Source organism: Dasypus novemcinctus, chromosome 17 (assembly GCF_030445035.2).
Source record: "Dasypus novemcinctus isolate mDasNov1 chromosome 17, mDasNov1.1.hap2, whole genome shotgun sequence".
Lineage (NCBI taxonomy): Eukaryota > Metazoa > Chordata > Mammalia > Cingulata > Dasypodidae > Dasypus > Dasypus novemcinctus.
In genome coordinates, this window is record NC_080689.1 from 3,571,871 (window position 1) to 3,598,888 (window position 27,018).

A 27,018-nucleotide genomic window follows, 5' to 3' on the forward strand; every position below is an offset into this window, starting at 1 on the left:
CCCATTCCCCACACCCAGCAGCCACCATGGCCACTTTTTCCACACCAATGCCACATTTTCTTAGATTACTAACCACAATAGTTAATGAATAGAATATCGGTAAGTCCACTCTAATCCATATTCTATTCCTCCATCCTGTGGACCTTGGATTGGTTGTGTCCATTCCACATCTATGTCAAGAGGGGGCTTAGATTCCACATGGATGCTGGATGCAATCCTCCTGCCTTCAGTTGTAGGCACTCTTGGCTCCCTGGTGTGGTGGTTGACCTTCTTCAACTCCATGTTAGCTGAGTGGGGTAAGTCCAATACACCAGAGTGTAGGAGCTGAAGTCTGTTGAGTCTCAGGGCCTGGCTATCATATGGTCAGTCCAGAGATTCAGATCCCCTAGGTATATCTTAAACCCAGCACCAACTACAATTCTGGTAAAGTAACAGGAAAGGCTTTCTGTGAAAAGAGATCACATCTGAGTCCATCTCCATCATGCAGAAACACAAACTCTAAAGTAGGTCCAATTGACATGGCAGTGAACTCCATCTGCCATGACCATAAAACCTGTCGGTCTCTGTAGCCCTCAGAAGAACCAATATCTGGGGTTGCATCTACTTTATCTGTCTCTGGGACTCTGCTTAGGTGTGCATAAGGGCAACCCCTCTGATAACCTCCCGGCTCTTTTTTAGAGACTCATAGCCATTTAAACTCATTTGTCCTTTCCATTTCCCCCTTGGTTAGGTCAAAAAGCATTTTTAACTCCTGTTATTATATGTAGACAGAGATATTCTGCTGGTCCGAGTTGAACCTTTTATTCAAGGTCATTTTCTAGTTACGTCATCAGCTGGTACTTGGTAGTAATCCCTCAGTGCCAGGGAGGCTCATCCCTGGGAGTCATGTCCCACACTGGGGGGGAAGGCAACGAATTTATATGCTGAGTTTGGCTTCAAGACTGGCCACATTTGAGCAACACGGAGGCTCTCAGGAGGTAACTCTTAGGCACACTTCTGTTCTAGGCCTTGTTCTTATTTCAGGTGCACAGGCTCACAAGCATAGCCATTAGTATCAGGTTCATTGTTGGACCTTCATTCTTTTTTGGTCTTTGCCATTGCACTTGGGGGATTGTTACTGTTCCTTTAGGGACTGTGATAGAGCTCCCCTGGCTAGAATCTCAGCACTCCCTCAGTTGTTGTTTTTAATTGTTTCCACTATGAAACTATCCAAACATTTTTATGTACCCTGGATATATGCCCTGTGGAACTCCCTGCCAACCATGTGTCCTCTGTCAATAATATCCCACATTAATATTCCTCCGCTGCCCTTGTTGAACCTGTGATCCAAAAATTCCTGAAAAGTGAAGCCCAATATATTGCCAGGGTCACAATTAAAAATTGACCAAAGGACTTGAGTGGAAAGCTGGCAAAAAAAGATATGCAAATGACCAACAAGCACACGAAAAGATGTTCAAAGTTATTTGTCATTAGGGAAATACAAATCAAAACCACAATGAGGTATCATTTCATACCAACCAGAATGGGTGAAGGACTGCTATTTTAAAAATGTAAAATAAGTGTTGGCAGATTGTGGATAAATAGGAACTGTTGTACATTGTTGGTGGGAATGCCAAATATTGAGTTCCTCAGGTATATATATATATATACACAAAGGAATATAATTCAGCAGTAAAAAGGAATGAAGGGCTGGTACATACTACAACATGAATGAATCCGGAAGACATCTATGTTGTGTAAGACAAACACAAAGGACAAATATTGTGTGATCTCACCTATATGAAATAATAGGATATGCAAATTCATAGAGTCAGAAATGAAAATACAGGTTACCTGGGGCAGGAGTATGGGTGGGGAATGGGGAGTTAATACTTAATCCGTACAGAGTTTCTCTTTGGGGTGACTGAATAGTTTTGGTAATGGATGGTGGTGATGGTTGCACAATATTGTGTATGTAATTTACAAGAGTGAAGTACATCCTTGAAAATGTTATAATGGGAAATTTTTAGGTTACATAAATTTTATGAGAATAAAAATAAAACCCCATAGGACTGTATGAAATAATGAGTGAACCCTAATGTAAACTAGGGAATATAGTAAATAATAAAATTATATTGTTTTTATTAGTTGTAATTAAGGTATCACATTAATGCAAAATGTTAATAATAGGGAAAACCAGTGTTTGAGAAGGGTGGCATATGTTTCCATACTTCCTGTATGATGTTCTGTAAACCTACCATTCCTTCAATTAAAAAAATAGAATGAGGAAGCTCTTTGTATTAGATGAGGCCGAAAAGGAGTGTCAATTCATAAAGGAATCTGCAGATCTCATAAAGATTGATCACAGCTGAGGTTTATTTTCCCATAGGTTATCCCCAGCCAGAGATCTTGGGAAATACTGAATCTGCATCAAGTTCAATGAAACCAGGAAAAGATATCGCTAAATTATTGAGTAAGTAGCTTCCTCATGTCAAACATTTATGTTTGTGAAAAGAATTGCATGCTTAATCAAGGTTTGTCCAAGATAACCTGTTCCTGGTGCTTTGAAAGGAAGAAAAGGGCTTTGTGCTGAATATAGAGCAATACCACTAATGTCAAATTCCCAAGAAATAAGCCAAATCATAGCCTATAAGCCTTGGAAGGAATTTTGCTCCCCAGCAGCACGAGCCACCATGCTGCTCCTAGAGCCCTCAAGCAGCTGAGTCCCGTTCGCCTGGACCAAGGTGCTCAGGAGGTTTCTGTGCACCTTCAAGATGGAGGCTCCTACGCTCAGGCAGACCTTCTCCCAGGGTCCCAGCCCTAATGGAGCAGGAGAATCCCTTGGGGAGAGGGCCACACAAAGCCACCCTGTTTCTGCCTCGGTGGTCGAATTTCCTGGTCTATGGCAAGGCTTTGCATCAGGGTTTTAAAGCTCCCAGATGATTCCACGGTGGGGACTCACTGATGTAGTCAAAACCCATTTCACATTTGAGAAGGTCTAAGCTCCAGGGAAGTCCCCGTTAGCAGAGAACTGAGCCGGAGAGGAAAGGCGCAGACTGCATGTGCTCAAGGAAACTGGTCCAAATTCCAATGAAATTGCTTCCACAGTGGCTTGATATGGGGTCAGGAGTGGAGACTGAGGATCACTGTTGGTCTAGAAAGAGCTGCAAGGGTGTGCACGCCCTGATGCTTCTCCCTGGGTCAGGAGCTGTTGGGTAGGAAGGTTGGGGTGATGGAGCAAAGCTTGCTTCTTCCTGCTTAGAAACAGGCCATCTCTCTCCATGTGATATGGGCCCTTTTCCAGGAGCTGCCTCCTCTCAAGAATTGTGGGTTTTCTTCTCTCCCATAAAAGGTACCTCAGTAAATCTTTGAATGACGGACTGACTGACTCATTTACAGATGACTAAAGTTGAATGAATGAACTGATCCAGAAGCTCCTGCAGTCCCACTCCCCAGGCTTTCCGGGGTTGCTGTCTAGAATCAGAGAACTTATTCTTGTCCTTGCGGGGACCCCAATATTTCTGAAACCTTCCCCACAGATGGGTGTAGGTGTACCTGTAGATGCATATCTGGTTCAGGTGTAGGAGGCTCCCGTCTCCCGAGGACCTGCTAACCTGCACAGGCCCTCAGAGCTGGTCTTGGCGTTGTGGGTCAGCAGCACAGAGCTGGGTTCTGTTTGAGCAGCATTTTCAGGACTTGTAGGTCAACACGTTCATCGAGGAAGGGGCTGGTGATGGAACTCATCATTTTTCTGTGAATGTGATGGTTAAATTTTTTTGGAGTAATATGTCTCTAATGTAAGTACCTATTCCATTAAATGAGTAGACAAACCATTGAAAAAAGACTCAGAACAAATGCAAAATCAGTGCAATTTGTGATGATATGTGTTTCTGTGCCATTGTAAAGTAAACTTAAAGAGAAGTAAAACTGTTCTCCCTCAGAAAGGTAGAAACCCAAATGTTTAATAGGGAATGATTAATTCATATATTTAAAAAATTTGTAACCCTGAGAAAGTAGCAATGTTTTTTAAACAAAGAGCATTTTTTACTCATAAAATATGTTATGCCTCATTTTTTACCTTCCTTCCCCCCATTCTACCCTATTTTTTATGGAAAAGATTGGGGAAAGTCTCAGAGATGTGGTCAGAATGACATAGGATCAGATAGGAAAATTCTGAACCCAAGTATCATGCATTAGGGGCAAAGTTTCTAAGCTTATATCTTTATTCGGCAAGTGTTTCCTGCCCACGATATCTAGTGCCACCATAATTTTCCAGAAATGATTTGGGTAGGCAGATCTCCGCTATCCAAGAGAAGATTTTTTTAGATAAAAATGTCATATATTCATTAATTTATGTCATTTATACACAAATACTCAAGGTACATACAGAGCAAAATATATCAATCCTGCATTGCTGGTAATAACATGCCTTTTTTTCTTTCCACTTTATTTAGATGAAATTCGACAGCCTGTGTTCTCCAATGTTCCCTTTGATCCAACATTTGATGATGTAAGTACAGCAGCCAAGTCAACTACAGAGAACATCATGAAACCAAGCAAGTATTATTTTTAAACCATTAAGTGTTCCTATTGTAAAGGCCTAGTTATTGTAGTAAACGTACTACTCCATCACTTTGGTCATCTTTAAGCTTCTGAGATGTAAAAGAATGAAGTATCTGTAGTCCTTTACATCATCTTCCATCGATTATGGAAGTTTATGGTCTAAAGTGTAAATGTTCCTGTTTTTGGGGTGATCTCTGAAGTGTATGTGCCAGGCATGTCCCAAGCTTTGGATGCTGGGCAGAGGACAAGAATCAACTTTGCAAGTGGGTTTCATCATTCCTGGTGACACAAGCTTGGCCTCGAGTAAAGAGCGTCCATGCAGCAGCCCTGGCTGGTTCAGTGTGATCGTGAGTCCCAGTTACTGGCAGGGCTTAGGAAAGCCCAGCCTTCCCATATTCCTCCCCATCACCCTGCCCTGTGGGTACCAGTCAGTTATCTGCAAGGATGAACAGAGTGAGCATCTCCTTTGCAGTGGTGCTCTAAGACCAAGGCAGAGGTAAGGAAGCTGGTCACTTATGCGTAAAGATGGCAAGGAGTCCCAAATGCATTCAATAACAAGGAAACACTTCAGGGTGGCCGATCTGTACATTAGAAAAAAAATTGGTGAAGGAAAATTAGTTATCAGGATAAGGCAGGTATTTGTTCCATGTTAAAATTATAAGACTATCAAAAATTTTATTACAACCATTGTCAAAACATAAACTACATGATGAAGTGGGCAAATGAAGGAAGTTTTACAGATTGCTCCCTCCACCACATAAATGAATGATCTGGAAAAGAGATTGGCATGAACTAGGTGGTAACCCTGGAAGAAGATTCTTTACTAAGAAAAACCCCTGATGGGGAGGCTGTGAGCCTCCAGCATGTGCCAAGGAAGTCGTGCTGACTTGTGTCCAGTCCCCTTTCCTGACCATGCTGAGCATATGTGGAGATGGTGGAAGCTGCACAAACAGTCTGTGTTTCAGAAGCACTTAGCCAGGACTGTGGCAGGCAGAGGAAATCTCATGCTCCCAAAGTGGGGTGAGCAGTCGAGGTTGGTCTGGGGTTACCTTAGGGAGCAGCATGGACCCTCGCCTCAGGCTTGGTCCTCGTAGCGGCAGCAGCAGCAGCAGCATCTGGCCTCCTACCACCTTCTACCAGATGTGAAACATGAGTACATCTTTTTTTTTGCTTAGTTTTCTTTTTTGTGCGTGCATGTTTCTTGGTCTGGCAGATCCCTGAGGCTCAAGCGTGGACTCTAGCCTAGGTTTTGGTCCTCTTGGCAGCAGCAGCATCTGGTTTTCTACCAGCATCTGCTGAGAAACTTGGAGAGGGAGTCCACCTTTATTTTTGTGGTATGTTTTCTATTTATATGTTAGTATTTTCATACTTTCCATATCTCCCTGTCTTTTTTCCCCTATTTTCTTATTCTGATGGACTGAGAGTTGGATAAATAAATGTCAAGAATGAATACAATATAATGCTCAGAATGTCCAGCTCTCAACAAAAAAATTACTAAGCATACATGGAAACAGGGAAGTATGGCCCATTCACAGGAAAAAGCTAATCCAACAGAAACTATCCTGGAAGAAGCCTACTCACTGAATTACTAATTAAATATCTTAGATCAACTCTCTTAAATAGAATCAAAGGACTACAGGAAAACATGGGTCAAGAATTAAAGGAAATCATGAAGACAATAGTTGACCAAAATGAGAAATTTGATAATAAGATAGAAAATTCAAAGAGAAACTAGATAGAAATTATGGAGATGAAAGGACAATAATTGAGTTTTAGTGGAAACAGTGTGTATTAGAGTTCTCTAGGGAAACAATCAACAAGAGATATCTGTCAATAGTATGTGATTTTATAAGAGTCTCTCACGCAGTTATGGGGATGCACAAGTCCAGATTCTGCAGGCAGGCTGCAACCAGGGGCTCCAATGAAAGTCCAATGAAGGTTCTTGACGAGTTCTGGAAAGTGTTAGCTGTTCAAAGACGAGCTGGGAAATTCTCTGTCAATGCTGGAATCACTTCCCCTTTTAAGGCATTCAACTGATTGGGTTAAGCATCACTCATTGCTGATGGCAATCTTCCTGATGATGTAATTGTAATCAGCTATCTAGGATTTACCACTGCAGTAAAGTCAATAGTGAGTAAAATCCATAAAATGCCCTTGTATTACAGTTAGCCCAGTGCTTGCTTGATCAAACAATTGGGCACAATTACCTGGCCAAGTTGGCACAATAGTCTAGCCATCACACAGTATTTTGGTATAGGGTGAAATGAATGATGGTGATGGTAGCACAACATTGTGAATAATTAAAAACACTGAATTATAAACCTGAAAGTAGTTAAAAGAGGTACTGTTATGCTGTATTTATGTTATCATAATAAATACTTTTAAAAGTACAATAACAAATAAAAATTCAACAAAGGGGATTCAACAGCAGATTGGAGCAGATTAAAGAAGGGATCAGCGAACTTGAAGATATTTGAAATTGTCCAGTCTGAAAAGGAGAAAGAAAATCTGATAGAAAATGAACAGAGCTTCAGAAACCAGTGGGACAATATTAAGTGTAACAACACATTTGTCACTGATGTCTCAGAAGGACTAGAGATAGAGCAAGAGAAAGGGACAGAAGAAATAGTTGAAGAACTAATGCTCCCAAATTCCTGAAATCTGATGACAGATAAAGAGGAATTCACAAATCCAAGAAGTTCAAAAAATTCTAAGCCGGCTGAACTGGAAGAGATCCCCACTGAAACAGATTATAGTTAAATTGTCAAAACCCAAGAACAAAGATTACTGAATACAGTGAGAGAGAAGTATTGTATTATATACAAGCACCCTGTAGCTGTTTGATATAGTTATGAATTCCAACAATAGATATTGGATTATGGTTGTAAATGGGTCCAAACCTGGGCATGATTAAGTTATGATTAGGGCTTTGATTGGGCCACGTCAGTAGGGTGTTGAGTCCCTGCCCCTTGGTGGATGGGCACTCAAAGGCATGGCAAAGGACAGAGTGGGAGTTTTTTTAATGTTGGAGTTTGATGCTGAAGTCTTAAGCTGGAGTCCCGGGAAGTAAGCAATCAGAGGAAAGAGAAGCAAGCCCTAGGAAGAGAGGAACCCTGAGCCCAGAGATAAGCAAGACCCTGGAAGGGAGGAACCCAGGAAGCCTGAACCCTCACAGCCATCAGCAGCCATCTTGCTCCAACACATGGAAATAGACTTTGGTGAGGGAAGTAACTTACGCTTTATGGCCTGGTATCTGTAAGCTCCTACCCCACATAAATACCCTTTATAAAAGCCTGCAGATTTCTGGTATTTTGCATCAGAACCCCTTTGGCTGACTAATACACATCCATGATAAGGATAACATTAATTCTCATTAGAAATTATGGCAGCCAGAAGGCAGTGGTATAATGTATATACAGTTCTAAAATGAAAAAAAAATCACTAATCAGGAATAACATATCTGGCAAAACTGTCCTTCAAATATGAGGGAGAAATTAAGACATTTCTGGATAAGCAAAAACTGAAGTTCATTATCACTAGACCTGCCTTACAATCAATGCTAAGGGAGTCCTTCACATTGATAGGAAAGGACAAAAGACTAATTGTAAATGTTTGAAGAATTAAAGACCTCCTGTATCGATAACTATATGGATAAATGTAAATGCCATTTTTCATTTGTAATGACATCTTTTACTTCATATATGGCTTAATATTCAAGGACATAAAAACATTCAGAGACTTTTGTTATTGGGCACAAAATGTATATAATATGTAATTTGTGAGAAGAACAATATAAGATAAGAGAAGGGAGGATGTAGGACCAGAGTGTGCAAACTATTGAAGTTAAGATAGTATCAATATAAACTAAATTGTAATACATTTAGGACATTAAATGTAATCTCTATAGTAACCCCTCCCAATTCTAAAAAATTTGCACAAAAGGGAATGAGAATGATTTAAAATGGCTCATTATAAAAGATCATCTAAACAAAAAGGAAAGAAAAAATGGAGGAAAAGGGAACATAAAAGGCAAAATATATACAGAAACAATTACTAAAATGCAGAAGAATGTCTTATCTTATCATGGATTATACATCTTAGGCCAAAAGGTAGAGATTGGTAGAATGGAAAGAAGTATGATACAACTATCTGGTGTTTCAAAAAGGCTCATCTTATATCTGAAGATACAAATAGGTTGAAAGTAAAAGGCTAGAAAAATAATTTATTCAAATAGTAACCAAAAGAGGGCTGGGATGGCTAAACTAATGCCAGTCAAAATAGACTTCAAGTAAAAAACTCTTACTAGAGACAAAGAAGAACAGTATATATTGATAATAGGGTAAATTCAGTAAAAATATTTATCAATTATATGCAACTTGCAACAGGGCTGCAATATATATGAGGCATACAGTAACAGAATATGTGGAGACATAGAAAATTCTACAGTAATAGTTGGAAACTTAAACACACCACTTTTAACGATGGCCAGAACAGCTAGACAGAAGATTATCAAGGAAAGCGTGCACTTGGACAACTGTATAAATGAATTATATCTGACAGAAATATAAAGAATACTTCACTAACAACCCCAGAATGCATATGAATTGTTATCTAGGGCAGACCATATGGAAGGGCCCAAAGAAGTCTGAATAAAATATTGAATCATACAAAGTGTATTAGTCAGCCCAAGAGGTGCTGATGCAAAGTACCAGAACTCCATTGGCTTTTATAAAGGGTATTTATTTGGGGTAGAAGTTTACAGTCACAAGGCCAGAAGGAGTTCAACTCAAGGTACCATAAGAGGTACTTTCTTACCCAAAGTCATTTGCCACATTTTAAAGCAAGATGGCGGGCGATGTCTGTGAGGGTTCAGCCTTCCTCCTTCCTCTTAAGGCTTCAAGGTCCCAGCTTCTTCTGATCTCAGCTGTAGGCTGGATAAGACTCATCTCTCTCCCTGGGGCTCCTTTCTTTCTGGGCTCAGCTGCTCTGCTCTCGCCACAAGGTCAGCTGTAAACTATTAGCAAATGGCTCAGCTCTCTCCCCAGAGTTCCAGCATAAAAACTAAGCTCTCTCCTCTACCATGTTGTTTTCTGTGTGTCTGCTTACCAACATGTCCTAATGACATGGCTGAAACAAAGCCCTAATCTTAATTTAATCAATAAAAGTGAAACCTCTGTATTTAATACAATCAATGGCTATCACACCAGAAGAAAAGAACAGTTTACAAACATAATCCATATTTCATTTGGAATTCATCAAATTCATCAAACTGCCACACAAAGTAATTTTGATGACCACAATGGAATGAAGCTTGATTCAATAACAGAAGGAAAACTGGAAAATGTACAGACATGTGAAAATTAAATATCCAATCTGGAGCAACTGATGGGCTGAAAAAAGAGTCACAGGGGAAATTAGAAAATGTTTTGAAACAAATGGAAACAAAAATTCAACATAAAATGTATGGGATGTAGTGAATGCAATGTACCTTGGGAAATTTAGAGCTACACGTGCTTATATTAAAAGGGAAGAAAGGGAAGCAGATATGGCTCAACTGATTAAGTGTCTGCCTACCATATGGGAGGGTCCAGGGTTTGATACCCAGGACCTCCTGACCCATGTGGTGAGCTGGCCCATGCACAGAGCTGCTGTGTGCAAGGAGTGCTGTGCCATGCAGGGGCGCCCCTGCACAGGGTGCCCCTTGTGCAAGGAGTGCACCCTGCAAGGAGAGCTGCTCCGTGTGAAAAAGAAAGCGCAGCCTGCCCAGGAGTGGCGCCGCAAACGCGGAGAGTTGACGCAGCAAGATGATGTAACAAAAAAGAGATGCAGTTTCCCGGTGCCACTTAGGGTGCATGGGAACACAGAAGAAAACACACAGTGAATGGATGCAGAGAGCAGACAATGGGGGGAGGGGGCGGAGGAGAGAAATAAATGAAAATAAATCTTTAAAAAAATAAAAAAAGGGAAGAAAGATCTCAAATCACTAACCTACCTTCCATTCTTGAGGAACTAGAAAAAGAAGACCAAACTAACCCAACATTAGCAGAAGGAAGGAAATAATTAATATAAGAGCAGCTATAAAGCTATAAATGAATCAGAGAATTAAAAAAAACAGTCGGAGAATCGACAACACTAAAAGTTGGTTCTTTAAAAAAATCAGTAAATTGGCAAATCTTTAGACAGACCAAAAAAAAAAAAAAAAAAAAGAGAGAGAAAAGATGCAAATAAATATGATCAAAACTGCAAATAGTGGCATCACTACTGACCTAACAGAAATTAAAGATTTTTAGAGAATACATACTATGAATAATTGCCCTCCAAAATTAGATAATCTAGCTGAAATGAAAAATTCTTAGAAACATACTACTACCTAAACTGACTCAGGAAGATTTAGAAAATATCAGTAGACCTATAATAAATAAATCGAATCTGTAATCAATAACCTCCCTAGAAGGAAGAGTTCTCGACCTATAGCTTCTCTGCTAAATTCTACGAATTAAAGAATTAACACCAACTTTTTCAAGCTTTTCCAAAGAATTCAAGATGAGGGAACACTTCTTAATTCATTCTGTGAGGCTGGTACTACTCTGATACCAAAGCCTTACAAAAACATCATAAGAAAAGAATATTACAGACCAATTTCCATTATGAACACAGTGCAAAATTCCTTAACAGAATGCCAGAAAACGGAATCCAACAGCATATTAAACAGATATATACCATGACCAAGAGAGATTTTCCCCAGTATTTCAAGTTTGGTTCAACATATGAAATTCACTCAAGATATTATACAACATAAATGGAACAATTGAAAAAACCTGCATGATAATCTCACTGGATGCACAAAAGGCATTTTGACAAACTCAACACCCTTTCATGATTAAAATCACATGGAAAGAATAGAAGGGATCATTCTCGACATGACAGAGAGCCTTTTAGAAAAATCCACAGCTACATTATTCTCAATGGTGAAATCCTGAACGCTTTCTCCCTAAGATCAGACACACGGCAAGGATACCCGCTTTCATCACTGTTCTTTAAGATTGTATTAGTATTAGGAGTTCTAGTTAGAGCAATTAGGCTCGAAAGAAAAAAAAAAAGTATCCAAGTTGGAAAGGAAGATGTAAAACATCTGTCTTTGCAGAGATGTGACTTTTTATATTGTAATGTAGCAATGGACTGGAACTCCATGTCCAATGCCCTCTCCCTCAGCTCTGGCCCATTGCATGATGCTACTCTCAAAATATCACACACAGAAGTGTCAATTCGTAAAGAAATATACGCAGAGCAACTGAAAGATTTAGTCATAATTAACATTTATTTCCCCGTAGTTTATTCCATGCCAAAGACCTTTACAAACACTGAATCCACATCAAATTCAAAAGGGCTACAGGAACAGAGGGAAATATTTGGTAAGTAGCTTCTTCATGTGAAACGTTTGTTGTATTTGAAGAGAATTGCATGCATGAGCACGGGTTGCTCCCAGATAACCTGCTCCTGGGGTTGTGAGGGGAAGGAAAGTGCTTTACATGAGACTGGAATCAGTTCCTCTAAGGTCAAACTCCCTAGAAATTCAGAAAAATGTAGGCTATAAACACTTGGAAAGGACCTTGCTCTTCAGAGAATGGCCCATTCCCAGCAGCACGAGCATCAGCAGGAGCTTCTTCAACTGGAGGACGTCAGGCCTCCCAGCAGCTGACCCCATCTTCCTCTCCAAAGTGCCAGGGTATTTCTGTGCACATCAGAGACAGTGAGGCTCTGAGGTCTCAGCCCTAAAGGAGCATGAGACGCCCCTGGGGAGATGTGACAACAGGAACCTAGTCCTGCCCCAGCTATCAGATTCCTTTGTCTGCCTGAGACCTTTGCATGGGTAGTTTTAAAACCCTTGAGGTGATTCCAGGATTGAGACTCACTAATCAGGTCCAAACCCATTTCACATTTGAGAAGCTCTAAGACCCAGAAAAGTCCTCTTTAACAGAGAGCTGAATGCACGAGAAAAGGTCCAGACCCACGGTATGTACTTACAGGATCTGCCCAAATTTCAGTGAAATCTCCTCTCTTTGATGTGGAGTCAGGGGTAGAGACAGGCTTGCCTTTGGTCTGAGAAAGGGCTGCAGGAAGAGTGCTGATGCATCTCTCGAGGTTGCATGGGCGATGTGACCACAGAGTGATGCTTGCAGATTCCTGCTTGGAGAGGGGGCATCCTCTTTATATGATATGGACCCTCTTGTAGAAGCTGTCAAGAATTCTGAGTTAGCTCCTCTTCTGTGTGTGCTAAAAGAGGCCTCAGGGGAGCAGGTGTAGCTCAGTGGTTGAATGTCTACTTTGCATATATGATGTCCCAGGCTCAATCCCTGGTACTTCCTGAAAAAATAAAAAGAATAGTAAAATAAAATAAAATCCACAGTAAATCTGCTTTGATTGACTAACTGACTGATAGGTGACCATGTTTTAATGAATGAATTGATCCAAATTCTTCTGCAGATCCACTCCCCAGGCTTTCAGTGACTGCTGTCTAGGAGTGAGAAGACTTGCTCTTCTCCTTCTTGGTGACCTAAATCTCCCTGAAACAGTCACCAATGTGCAGAAAGAAGTGCATCTCTTTTGGGTTTGGGAGGATCCCAGCATCTGAGGACCTTGACCTGAACGGGCCATCCCAGGGTCGACCTTGGCACTGTTGGGTCACCACTGCAGTGCTGGGTTCTGTTTGAGCAGCATATTAAGAGACTTGTAGGTCAATATATTCATCAGGATAGGGCTGGTGATGGGAACTCATCACTTGCTGGAATTAACATGTCTTTGTTTACTTTTCTTGAGATCAAATTTTACGTCAAGTGCTCTACAGAGTTCCATATAATCCTGCATTTGATGAAATGGGAATTACAACCCAATCACCTACAGAAAACATCATTAAACAAAGTAAGTACATGTTTTTAAACTAAGTACATATATTTTTAAGGGCACATATTTTCAAAAGCCTATTTGTTGTATTCAATGTCCTACCCCATCATTTTAGCATTCCTAACCTTCTAGGGTAAAACCTAATTGGGATATAAAAGAAAGAAATGTCCCAAATCCTCCGTGTAACCTTCCATCATCTGTTGGAGTCTGTGGTCTAAAGTGTAAATATCCCTGAGTTTGGGGTGATCCTGGAGGTGCTTGTGCCATGCAGGTTCTCATGCCCTGGTCGATGTCCAGAGGACGAGACCCACCTCTGCAAGTGGGGCTCTCTGTGGCTGGCCCCTCAACCCTGGAGAGGGTGATGACTCTCCACTGAGCAGCACTGGAGAGTTTGCCCATCATAGTAGGGCTCAGGGATGCCCAGCCTGTGCACAGCAACCCCCCCCCCCCCCCATTCTGCAGGAATCTGCCTCTACAATATTTGTATGGAGGAGCGGAGCAGACATCTCCTTTTGTGCTGCTGCTCAAAGCCCAAAGTAGAGATGAAGAAGTTGGTCACATCTGCATAAATCATGCAAGTGAACCCCCAAATCCACAAAACAATAATGAATATCATTAGGGAGAAAACTGAAAAGGGACATTTATTCATCAGGATAAGGAAGGTATTTATGCAAAGTTAAAATGATAAGACAATGATTAAACCCATTTTATAACCAGCTACCATTGCTCATGTGATTTATAAACCACATGATAAAGAGAAAACATGATATTTTACTGCCTAGTCCTCAGGGATGTCTAAGTTTACCAGGGCTCCTATAACAAATACCACAAACTGCTTGGTTTAAACAACAGGAATATTTATTTCTCCACCCCTACTGCCCCTATTGTTTGCATTTGCTGTCCGTTCTCTGTGTCTGCTACTTGTGTGCTCTCTGTGTCTATTTGTCTTCTCTTTAGGAAGCACAGGGAACTGAACCTGGGAATTTCCAGGTGGGAAGGAAGTGCCTAATCACTTCAGCCACCTCTGCTCCCTGCTTGTTGTGTCTCTCATTGTATTTCCTCATTAAGTTATCTCGTTGTGTCATCTTGCTGCATCAGCTTGCCGTCTTGCTTGTCTTCTTTAGGAGAGACTGGAAACCTAACCTGGGACCTCCCATGTGATAGGCAGGTACCCAACTGCTTGAGCCATATCTGCTTCCCTGTAGCTTTTTAAAAAAAAAAATTTATTTTTATTTTATTATTACTTTTTTATTTCTCTCCCCTTCCCCCCAGTTGTCTGTTCTCTGTGTCTGTTTGCTGCGTGTTCTTCTTTGTCCACTTCTGTTGTTGTCAGCGGCATGAGAATCTGTGTTTCTTTTTGTTGTGTCATCTTGTGTCAGCTCTTCGTGTGTGCGGCACCATTCCTGGGCAGGCTGAACTCTCTTTTGTGCTGGGCGACTCTCCTTACGGGGTGCACTCCTTGTGCGTGGGGCTCCCCTACACAGGGACACCCCTGCGTGGCACGGCACTCCTTGCGCGCATCAGCACTGCACGTGGGCCAGCTCCACATGGGTCAAGGAGGCCCAGGGTTTGAACTGCGGACCTCCCATGTAGTAGACGGATGCCCCAACCACTGGACCACGTCCACTTCCCTCCCTGTAGCTTTTTGATTGTGGTTTTGTGGCAGTGAATCTCTGTCTCTGTCACATGGCAACCTGTTTCCTTTAGTTTTCTCTTAAAGCTCCCACTTTTATGTCCAAATTTCTTTCCTTCTAAGGTCTCTAGACTAACTGGACTAACTGGTTCAATTTAGCTACATCTTAGCAGGATAGCCAAAGATCCTATATATAGGAGTAAGGAGTAGAAAATGATTCAATGTGGGAGACATGATTCAGTCTATAACAATGGCTTTGCCCTGCACAAGATTTTTTCATCCTCTTTTTTTTTTTTTAAAGATGTATTTATTTATTTAATTCCCCTCCCCTCCCCTGGCTGTCTGTTCTTGGTGTCTATTTGCTGCGTCTTGTTTCTTTGTCCGCTTCTGTTGTCGTCAGCGGCACGGGAAGTGTGGGCGGCGCCATTCCTGGGCAGGCTGCTCTTTCTTTTCACGCTGGGCGGCTTTCCTCACGGGTGCACTCCTTGCGCGTGGGGCTCCCCCACGCGGGGGACACCCTTGCGTGGCACGGCACTCCTTGCGCGCATCAGCACTGCGCATGGCCAGCTCCACACGGGTCAGGAGGCCCGGGGTTTGAACCGCGGACCTCCCATATGGTAGACGGACGCCCTAACCACTGGGCCAAAGTCCGTTTTCCGCTCTTTTTTTTTTTTTTTAAGATTTATTTATTTACTTATTTTTCTCCTCTTCCCCCCTGCCCTGGTTGTCTGTTCTGTGTCTCTTTGCTGCATCTTCTTCTTTGTCCACTTCTGTTGTTGTCAGCGGCACAGGAATCTGTGTTTCTTTTTGTTGAGTCATCTTGTTGTGTCAGTTCTCCGTGTGGGCAGTGCCATTTTTAGGCAGGCTGCACTTTCTTTCATGCTGGGGTGGCTCTCCTTATGGGGCACACTCCTTGCGTGTGGGGCTCCCCTACATGGGGGACATCCCTGCGTGGCACGGCACTCTTTGCACGCATCAGCACTGCGCATGGGCCAGCTGCACACAGGTCAAGGAGGCCCGGGGTTTGAACCACGGACCTCCCATGTGGTAGACAGACGCCCTAACCACTGGGCCAAGTCCACTTCCCCATGCTCAGTTTTTGACACCCTGTTAAGAAGGTGCTATGGCACAGCAATCTCTTCATTAGGGGATAGACTTATCTTCCTGGTAGTTTGACTACTCTTCTGGGAGTTGGAACAAGGGCCTGGCCTTGACCTTGACTCAAGATAATGGGTCAGGACACTGGACATCACAACCTCAAGAGAAGCCTGGAAATGTAGCAAACACTCTTTAAAGAATGCTTTGACCAGTTGCTCAATTAATTCCTATCCATGAGTTGACACATGAGGGTCTCAAGTCTTGAAATCAGTCCATGCTCCTATGGAAGATCATTGACCCAGTCCATTCCTCTTTGAACTTCCATTTTTCATCAGTAAATGATAAAATCAGAAATTTTTCTGCTTAACAAATGGATCACATAGGGGTAGATACAGGCCCTCCAATTTATAAACCCATAGTATGAATGAGTGCTGAGCACATGATGGCATCTTTCCCTGTTCTGCAAAACTAAGCACCATCTTTCTAACATGGTCAAAATCACTCCATTTTGGATTATTCCTTAAGGTGGGCAAATTTCACTTAAACGAAATAGAAATGAATGTCATATTCTTTCATTCCCCTCATAACTGAGCAATGGACACAATCATCTTCAATACCCATGTCTTTTACTGAAGTTTGTAATAGATAATAACAGTGAGCAACATGGTAGGGCACTTTTGCTTAGCACATCATGCCATCAAATATTCTCTTCCCTCATCCTTATGCACAGCCATCCTATGGGTTGGCACCTTTCTCAACAGTCCCCACTTGTGAAAACTGGATCTCACAGAACCTTACTGCCCATGATCACAGGGCACTCAAATTTGGTTGGAATTCCAAGTCTTGTGCTCTTTTCCTGAGACAACCCTAATACATGATGTTCCTTTCCAAATACCAGGTGAAGTGATATTGATTTTGAGATGACTTCTGGTCTATCTAGATGTCACATCTAACACTCAAGTTTGTGTTCCCCTACAGAATCTTTGAACAACTAGCTAAAACTAAGAGAACCTTCTTCCTCAAAGCTCCAGAAAACAGTTAAAGGCTTGTAGTTACTGTGTGAGTAACAAATCAAGACAAAGAGAGCTTAAAATCAATAGAAAAATCTTGTGGAGCCCTTGCTGGTCCTTCAGTCACCTGCTTCCCAACCTACGGTGGAGCCAGCCTGTGCTGGAGGGAACACAGTAACTCTTATGTGCAGCCCATTTTTCTTATATGTCTCTTCCAGTGTATTTGGTGGCACCCCAAAGAACTGAAGCAGGACATTCACCTTTGTTTTGTCATCCCTGCATTTTCCCTTATGCAGAAGTAGCTTATGGAAAGCTAAATCATTATAAGAATTAACATGGCTGGGATACAGTGTTAAGAATTTAAGATATGTGACATGGAGGTAAAGTCTATTTCATATAGAGAAGAGGGTACCTCCTAAGTTCTGTAAACAGAAGAATTCCTAAGACCTTGAGCACATTCCCAGGACAAGATACATGCTTATAAAAGACAGAGATGGCCCTCTGCTATTTCCTCAGACTGATCTTCTTGTTCAGGAGGGCTAAGCTCTGAAGGAGAGCACCAGCCAACACAGAGCCAATCTGCGAAGACTGTGAAAGGTTTTTTGTTTGTTTGTTTGTTTTTTGTTAGCTGCTGACACTCAAGGAAATCTCTGTCATATCACTAGCTGGATACAAACTTAAGGAATAGATAGCTCACAGAATCTAAAAAGCTGCATGAGAAAACAACATCCCATGTACAGGGAGATCCAGTGAGATTAAGTGCAGATTTCTAATCAGAACTGTGGAGGCAACAAGGCTGTGGGATGTAATATTTAAAGGGCTGAAAGAATACAAGTGCCAACCAAGAATTTTTCCAAAATGAGGGAAATATTAACTTCCCAGATAACAAAAACTGAGGGAGTTCATCACCAGTAGACCTGCCCTACATTCAATACTAAAGAGAGTTCTTCTGACTCAAAGGAAAGGATCATACACAATGATCGAAGTGGCATAAAGAAACAGAGATCTTCTTTAAAGATAACTGTATGTGTAAATATAAATGTCCTTGCTATTGGATTGTATTTTTTGGTATTTAACTTCTGTTTTTACTTCTTACAGCTTCTAAAATGCAAATGAATAAAAAGCATTGATAAACATATAGTTTTGGACATACAAAGTATAAAGATATAATTTGTAACAAGTATAACAAAAAGGAGGAGGTGGAAGGAGGAACATCAAATTGTCAATAAAATTGACAAAGGAAAAAAAGAGAAAAGATGCAAATAACTATCTCAAGTGAAAATGGTGACATCACTACTGACCTTGCAGAAATGAAAAGGACAACAAGAGAATACTATGAACAATTGTACCCCCCAAAACTAGATAATCTAGATGAAATGAAAAGTTCCTAGAAGCACACAACTGTATAAACTGTTTCAGGTGAAAATGAAAATCTCAACAGACCTGTACCAAGTAAAGAGATTGTCAGTAATAAAAAATATCTCTACGGGGAGCAGATGTGGCTCAAGCAGTTGAGCACCTGTTTCCCATATGGGAGGTCCTTTGTTAGGATCCTGGTGCCTCCTAAAAACAAAGACAAACAACAAGCAAACAAATGGAAAAACCAACTCAGGGGAGCCAATGTGGCTCCATGGTTGAGTGCTGGCCTCCCACTTACAAGTCCTGGGTTCAATCCCTGGCCCTGGTACCTCAATAAAAATTTGCTCTACAAAGAACAAGGCAAGGAAGCCCACCTTTATCCCTGTTATTTAAAATTGTATTATAAATTTAGCCTGTGCAATTAGGCACGAAAAAGAAATAAAAGGTATCTAGATTGGAAAGAAAGAAGTAAAACTATTTGTATTTGCAGATGACTGGATCATACATATAGAAAATCTAAAGAGATGCACAAGAAAACTACTGGAGCTAGTAAACAAATTCTGAAAAGTAGCAGGATACAAGATCAACCTGCAAATATCAGTTGTGTTTCTATACACTAGTGATGAAATATATGATAAGGAAATTGAGAAAACACTTCAATTTATCATACATTGAAAATAATATAGTATCTAGGAATGGATTTAACTAAGTTTGCAAAAGCCTTGTGCACTGAATTCTAGAAAACATAGCTTACAGAAGACTTAAATAAATGGAACGACATCCCATGTTCATGGATTTTAAGACTATACAAATAGTTAAGATGTCACTTTTACTCATAGTGATTAACAGATTCAACAGAATCCCAATCAGAATGCCAACAGTCCTTTTTTGCAGAAATGGAAAAACCAATTATCAGATCCATGTGAAAGATGGCAGATTAGGAAGTGCCTAGAATTGGTCCTCCTCCAACAGCTATTGAACTGGCAGGGACTATCTGAATCAATAATTTTGAAACTCCAGAGTCCATGTGGAGCATGCAGGGAAGAGCAAGAAGAAGAGTCTAATAAATTGGAGTAAGTACTTGTGAATTTCAGTCTCTGAACAGTGCCTACCATCCCTCATCTCTCAGCCTTGTGGCAGACAGCTGTGGGTTCCACAGCTCCAGTGCATGGTGCAACCTGCTAGTGCAGGATCAGATAAAACAACATAGTTTACCAAGACCTGGGGTTGTGGGGTCTGATCACCAAATACTGCTTTTGATCAGCTACTTCAGATTATTGGGGGCTGGCTCTAGGTGTAGGCATTGTCTAACCCACCTTGGGCAAAATTGGCAGAGTCTTAGTGTACACTTCATCAAAACTACGAAAATCATTAAAGGGCTGCATTAATGGGCAAATGCTGGGTTAAAAAAACACAGCTTTAAAAGCCACAGGCCATGCTCGTGGAACCCTTGTTGGCCCCTCCCCCACACCTTCCCCAGCTCAGTATGGAATCAGCCTGGGCTCCCATTGTGAGTCCCTGGCTTGTTCTGACTGAGAAAGGCTGACCTCAAAACTCCCCTCAGTGTGTTCCTCCTTCCTGGAATTTGCCTTCCAGGCAAAATCAGCTTGGGTTTGCTAAAGCAGTATAAAAGACATTTAAGTCAAACCACCTTTGAGCAAGCATTACAATGTTTTAAGCACTACAGTAGGGCACCCAAGAGAGGGAGAAAGTCTATTTCATTGGGACTAGAGGGGCCACTCACATTCCTGTAAAAAAGCACAAGCCTAGGACAAGATGTAGGCTTGGAAAAGACAGGGAAGACCCTGCATGTTGCATTTACGTCAGCTGATCTTCTTGGTAGGAGGGCTGAACTCTGAAAGAGAGCATCAGCCAACCCAAAGCCAATTTGCAAAGACTGTGCAATTATAATTTTGCATTAGTTTGTTTTCGTTAGCTCCTGGCACTCAAGGAAATCTCTGATATAGTATCAGTTGGATACAAACTTGAGAAACAGAAAACTCAGAGACTAAATATCAGAGTTAATACTTAAAAATATTAAATATATGTAGTGCAACAAAAGATTACAAGACAGAAAAAGAAACAGGAAATGATGGCCTATCCAAAGAAAGAGAATAAAAATCCAGAAAACCTCAATGAAGAAGACCAGACTGTGGACACACTAGACATACTATTAGAAAATGATCCTAATATGCTCAAGGAGATGAAGGAAAATATGGAGAAAACTAAAGGATACAAGGAAAACAATGAATGAACAATTATAAAAATCTCAATAAAGAGAAAAATTTTTAAAAAGAACCAAACTGAATTATTGGGGTTAAAGACCACAGTGACTGAAATGAAAAATTCCAACAGCAGATTGGAGTTGGTGAAGAAAGAATCAAGGAACTTGAAGACAGGACAATTGAAATGAGATAGGCTGAGAAGCAGAAAGAAATAAAGAGTTAGAAAAAGCAAAAAATAGCCTAAGGGACCTATAGGACAGCAAGCATATCAATATACCTAATATGGGAGTCCCAGAAGGAAAAGAAAGAAGCAGATGAATATACAGAGAAATAATGGCAGAAATTTCCAAAAATTAGCAAAAGACATAAATATACACACATCTAAGAAGTCCAGGGAACACCAAATAGAATAAACTTGAAGAGAAATGTACCCAGACACATAATCGTCAAACTGTTGAATGACAGGGACAGGGAGAGCATTCTGAAAGCTGTAAAAAAAAAGCAACACATTATGACAAGGGAATCCCAATACAATTAAGTGTTGATTTCTCATCAGAAACCATGGAGACAAGAAGGCAGTGGAATGAAATACTTAAAAGTACCAAAAGAAAAAATTTCCAACCAAGAATTTTATATCAGATGAGACTCTTTCAAAACTGAGGGGAAGATAAAGACAATTTCAGATAAACAAGAGCTGAGTGTGTAAAATAAATAAAGAATAAAAAAAAAGAATCAACAAAACCAAAAGTTGGTTCTTTGAAATGATCAATAAAATAGACAAACCTTTAGCTAAACTGACAGAAAAAACAGGGAAGGGTGCAAATAACTAAATTCAGAAATAAAGGAGGGGGGGTCATTACTACCAACTCCACAAAAATTGTGATGGTCAGGCTAATGTGTCAATTCAGCCAGGTAATTGTGCCCAGTTGTTTGGTCAAGCCAGCATTGGGCTAATTATTATTACTATTTTTTTAAGATTTATTTATTTTTGTTTATTTCTCTCCCCTTCCCCACTGCCCTAGTTGTCTGTTCTCTGTGTCTATTTGCTGCGTCTTCTTCTTTGTCCACTTCTGTTGTTGTCAGCGGCACTGGAATCTGTGTTTCTTTTTGTTGTTGTTGCGTCATCTTGTTGTGTCAGCTCTCTGTGTGCATGGCGTCATTCTTAGGCAGGCTGCACTTTCTTTCGCACTGGGCGGCTCTCCTTACGGGGCACACTCCTTGCACGTGGGGCTCCCCTACATGGGGGACACCCCTGTGTGGCACGGCACTCCTTGCGCACATCAGCACTGCACATGGGCCAGCTCCATACGGGTCAAGGAGGCCCAGGGTTTGAACTGTGGACCTCCCATGTGGTAGACGGACACCCTAACCACTGGGCCAAGTCTGCTTCCCTGGGCTAATTATAATACAAGGACATTTATGGACTTTAATCATCAGCGAGTTTACGGCATAGATGGCTGATTACATCTACAATCAACCAGGGAGATTGCTGTCAGCAATGAGTGACGTTTATTCAATCAGTTGAATGTCTTAAAAGGGGAAATGATTTCAGCATTCAGAGAGAATTTCCCAGCTTGTCTTTGGACAGCCAGCGTCTCCCAGGAACTTATAAAGGACATTTACTGGACTTTCATCAGAGCCCCTGGTTTGCAACCCGCCCGCAGAATCTGGACTTTTGTATCCCTATGGTCATGTGAGAGAATTTTATAAAATCTCATACTCTTTACAGATATCTCCTATTGATTCTATTTTTCTAGAGAACCCTGACTAATACAGAAATAAAAAGGATTATAAATGGAATCTATGAACAATTATATACCAAAACATTAACCTAGATGAAATGGATACATTCTTAGAAACACACGCTACCTACACTACTCAAGAAGAAATAGATCTCAACAGACCAATAACAAGTAAGGAGATAGAGTCAGTCATCAAAAACCTCTCAACAGAAAATCCCAGGACCAGATAATTTCAATGGTGAATTGTAGCAAACATTCTAAGAAGAGTTAACACCAATCCTGCTCAAACTCTTCCACATAAATGAGGTGGAGGGAACATTTCCCAACTGATTCTACACGGCCAACATCATCCTAATATCAAAGGCAGATAATGAACACTAGAAAAATATTACAAATATCCCTTATGAATATCGATGCAAAAATCCTCAGCAAAATACTAGTAAATCGAGTTTAACAGCACATTAAAAGAAATATACACCACGATCAAGCGGGATTTATCCCAGGCATGCAAGGATGATTCAACATAAGAAAATCAATAAACATATTACACCACATTAATAGAACAGACAAGAAAAACCACACGATCATCTCAGTTGATGCAGGAAAGACGTTTGATGAGATCCAGCAGCATTTTCTGTGTAGAAATTCTTAGAAAATTAGGAATTGAAGGAAACTTCCTCAACATGATGAAGAGTATATATGAAAAATCTACAGCTAACATATTCAATAGTGAAAGACTGACCGTTTTCCCTCTAAGATCTGGAGCCAGATAAGGATGCCCACTGTCATCACTGTTATTCAACGTTGTGCTGGAAGCTCTCGCTAGAGCAATTATGAAAACAAAAGAAATAAAACGCATCCAAACTGGAAAGGAAAAAGTAAAACTTTCCCTATATGCAGAAAACATGATTCTATATATAGAAAATCCTCCCAAATCCACAATAAGGCTACTAGAGCTAATAAATTCAGCAACATAGCAGGTTACAAGATCAACATGCAAAATCAGTAGTGTTTGTATATGCTAGTAAGGAACTATCTTAAAAGGAAATTAAGAAATCGGTCTGTGATCCTTTGGAAGGTAGTTGACCGAGTCCATTCCCTTTTTTCCCTTATATTGACATCAGTAAATGACAAAATAAGAAATTATTATTATTTTTTAAAGCAAATGGATCAAGGAGGGACAATGCAGGCCTTCTAAACGCCTCCCAACTATAGACCAGGAGTGTGCATGGAGCAGAGTATCAGGAGCATTTTTCCCTCTTCTGTAAAACAAGAAAGCACCGCGTATCCAAAATGGGCCAAGTCACTCCTTGTTGCCATCATTCCTTATGGGGGGAACAGTTTGCTATAAAAACCTGCTGTGCGTACCATCTTCCTTTGTATCCTTTAAAACTAAGCAATGAGCGTAACGATCCCTGACTGCTGTTTATACTGACGGTGAGCAGTAAGTGTAGGGCACTTTTTAATTTACACATCACCTTGGCCAGATTTCCCTCTGCATACCTTCACACAGCCATTCTGTGTATGGGCATCTTGCCACTACCGGGTGAGAATACTGAGTCCAAAAGAATTTTACTGCTTAATATTAAATGACACTCAAAGTTGGACTGGATACCCAGGGCAGTCCTGTTGCATGGTGGTCCTCTCAAAATCCATGCCAAAGAGTATCTATTCCTAATGAAATACATGCACACCAACAATAGAATTAACCACAGCTAAGGCTTATTTTCCTATAGGTTATCCTCAGCCAAAGATCTTGGAAAAACCTGAATTAGCATCAAATTCAGAAAAGCAGCGGGACCCCTTAAGGAATATATTTGGTTAGTAACTTCCTCAAGTCAAATATTTATGCTGTATTTGAAAAAAATTGCATGCTTGTCCCAGGTTGTCTCCCAATTGACCTGTTACTGGCACTTGGATAGGAAACTGCTTTGCCTAAGAATAGCTTCAGTTCCTCTAAGTGGCAAACTCCCTAGAAATTAAGAAAAACATCCAGTACAAACACCTGTAAAGGACCCTCCCCCTGGAAGAGTGCTCCAGGCCCAGCAGAGTGAGCATGGCCTGGGAGCTTATCAGGCCTGCAGATTGTCAGGTCCCCTAAATTACCTCTGCCTTGGCCAAGATGTCAAGGAGTTTCAGGGCCATTGGAGATGGTGGGGTTCTGAGGCTCACGCACCTGCACGGCCTCAGCACTAGCTGAGCTTGAGAATCCTCTGGGGAGGTTGCTACAAAGAGGCCTTGGCTGTGCTCTCAGTGATTGGATTCCATCACCTGCCAGGAGACCCTTTGCAGCAGCAGTTGTGAAAGTCCTCCCATTGACCCCAGGGTGGGCCTCCCTGGCCTAGGCCATGCCCCTGTCACATTTGGGAAGATCTGAGGCCCAGGGATGTCCTCTACAGCAGAGCTGAGCTGAGAGGAAAGGTCCAGCCTCCCAGCTGTGTGCTTAAGGAAAGGTCCAGGGTCCATGAGATCTCTCCTCTGGGGTACCAGTGATGTGGGTCGGGGTAAGACGAGATGGCCTTTGCTCTGAGAAAGGGCTGCAGGAAGTGTGAGCGCTGATGATGAGGCATCGCTCTGGATCAGGAGTCGTTGATGCTCCCAGGTTGGGATTCCAGAGCCAGGTCTGATGATTCCTGCTTGGAAAGGGGACAGCTCTCCACGGGATATGGCCCCTTTTCCAGCAGCTGCTGCTCAGGAATTCTGGGTTTGCCCCTCCTCCACGTGTGCTGTAAGAGAGACTGCAGTAAATCTGCTTGGACTGAGTCATTTACGGATGACCCTGGCTGAAGGAGTGAATTGATCCAGAAGTTCCAGCAGACCCACTCCCCAGGCTCTCGTGATTGCTGTCCAGAATCACAGCACTTGTTCTTCTCTTTTTTTGGTGACCCAAATCTCTCTGAATTCAGTCCCCCATGTGTAGAAGAGGGTAGTGCTCCTGAAGATGTGTGTCTGGTTCCCGAGGACCCGCTAACCTGCACAGACCCCCAGAGTCGGCCTCGGCACGGTGGGTCAGCAGCACAGGGCTGGGCGCCGCTTGGGCAGCATTTTTAGGACTTGTCGGTCAGCACTTTAATCAAGGAAGAGGCTGGCAAGAACTTATTTTACTACTGGGTGTGATGTTTAATAGAAAGCACCTATTCTATCACTGAGTAGATGACCTCCAGCATACCTATACAGGCCTTTGCAAAAGAACCCAGAACGAATACAAAATCAGGACAGTTAGTGGTGATATTTTTTGGGACTTAGCAAAACTAACCTATTAGCAAAAGAACTACTGTTTTCCTTCAGGACAAGTCGGAACCTACAGCTTTAAAATGCAATGGAAATCGCACCTATTAAAAAAACGTAACCATGAGACATTTGCAGGAGTTTTGTAAGCAGAGAGTTTTCCGAATTTATAAAATGTTTTTTGCTTCATTGCAACCCTCACAACTTCTTTCCAGTTTTTATGGGACAGCTTGGGGAAAGTCTAAGAGGGGGTCAGGATGAGCACAGCAGCAGAAAAGAAAATTCCACTGCCAAGAAAATTTGGGTAACTTTGCTGCTGCATATTTCCCATGCCAGTGTTTAAAGTCTATAGCATCTAGTGCAATGACGCTTTTCCAGAAAAGACGTAGGCGGGTGGAGCTCCCCTCCCTGAGACCAGATATTTTGAACATAAAGCCAGTTATCCCCTGAGTTTGTGTCATATAGTCTCGATGTTCTTAGACCGCTCTATGTATGTACAGAGCAAAGTATCTCAGTGCTGCATTGCTGGTATTAACATGCCTTTGATTGTTTTACTTGAGATGAAGTTCTAAGGTACATGCTCTCCAAACCTCCATATAATCCCATATTTGATGAAATACCAAGAACAGCAGCCTCAAAAAGTACAACGAATGTCATGAATCAACAAAGTAAGTATATCTTTTAAACCTATAAGTCCACCTATTTCTAAGGCTATTTACTGTATTAAACGTACTATCCCATCATTTTAGCTTTCTTCAACCTTCTGGGGCAATGGCAAGTTGAGATGTTAAAGCAAGAATTGTCAAGATCCTCAGTCTAACCTTCTTGATTATGGAACTCTGTGGGCTAAAGTGTAAAGATCCCTGCACCTGGGGCGATGCCTGGGGCGTCCTTGACCTTGCAGGCTCTCACGCTCCTGATGCCGCCCCAGGACAAGATCCCCCCTGGCGAGTGAGGTTGGCGTTCTTGGTAACAGACGCATAATGGCTTTGCGGTCAACAGCTCTAGCTGGTTGGACGTGCATGTGTGCCCTGGTCCCTGGCAGGACTGCCCAGCCTCCCATGTGCCTCCCCGTCACCCTGCCCCGCGGGCTGCCAGCCTCTGTAAAATATCTGCATGGAGGAGCAGAGCAGAATTCTTTCACAAGAAGGCTCAAAGGAGACTGGAGACATGCATAAAACATGGAACTACACAAGACACAAAAAAATTTGAAATAAGACGATTAGTATTAGAATATGACAGGCATTTGGACTGTGGGAAGTTTATAAGACTACGATAAA

At 41.6% G+C, this 27,018-nt stretch overlaps 1 protein-coding gene across 1 annotated transcript in view; it reads left to right on the plus strand.

The window, feature by feature from the left end:
• Positions 1 to 27,018, plus strand: part of LOC131273902 (uncharacterized) — an 82,054-nt gene that overhangs the window by 40,426 nt on the left and 14,610 nt on the right. The window contains exons 4-9 of the mRNA XM_071208973.1: positions 2,369 to 2,452; positions 4,434 to 4,535; positions 11,874 to 11,954; positions 13,360 to 13,461; positions 24,247 to 24,330; positions 26,299 to 26,406. Of these exons, the coding sequence (XP_071065074.1) occupies positions 2,369 to 2,452; positions 4,434 to 4,535; positions 11,874 to 11,954; positions 13,360 to 13,461; positions 24,247 to 24,330; positions 26,299 to 26,406 (561 nt within the window). The remainder of the gene's footprint in view (positions 1 to 2,368; positions 2,453 to 4,433; positions 4,536 to 11,873; positions 11,955 to 13,359; positions 13,462 to 24,246; positions 24,331 to 26,298; positions 26,407 to 27,018) is intronic.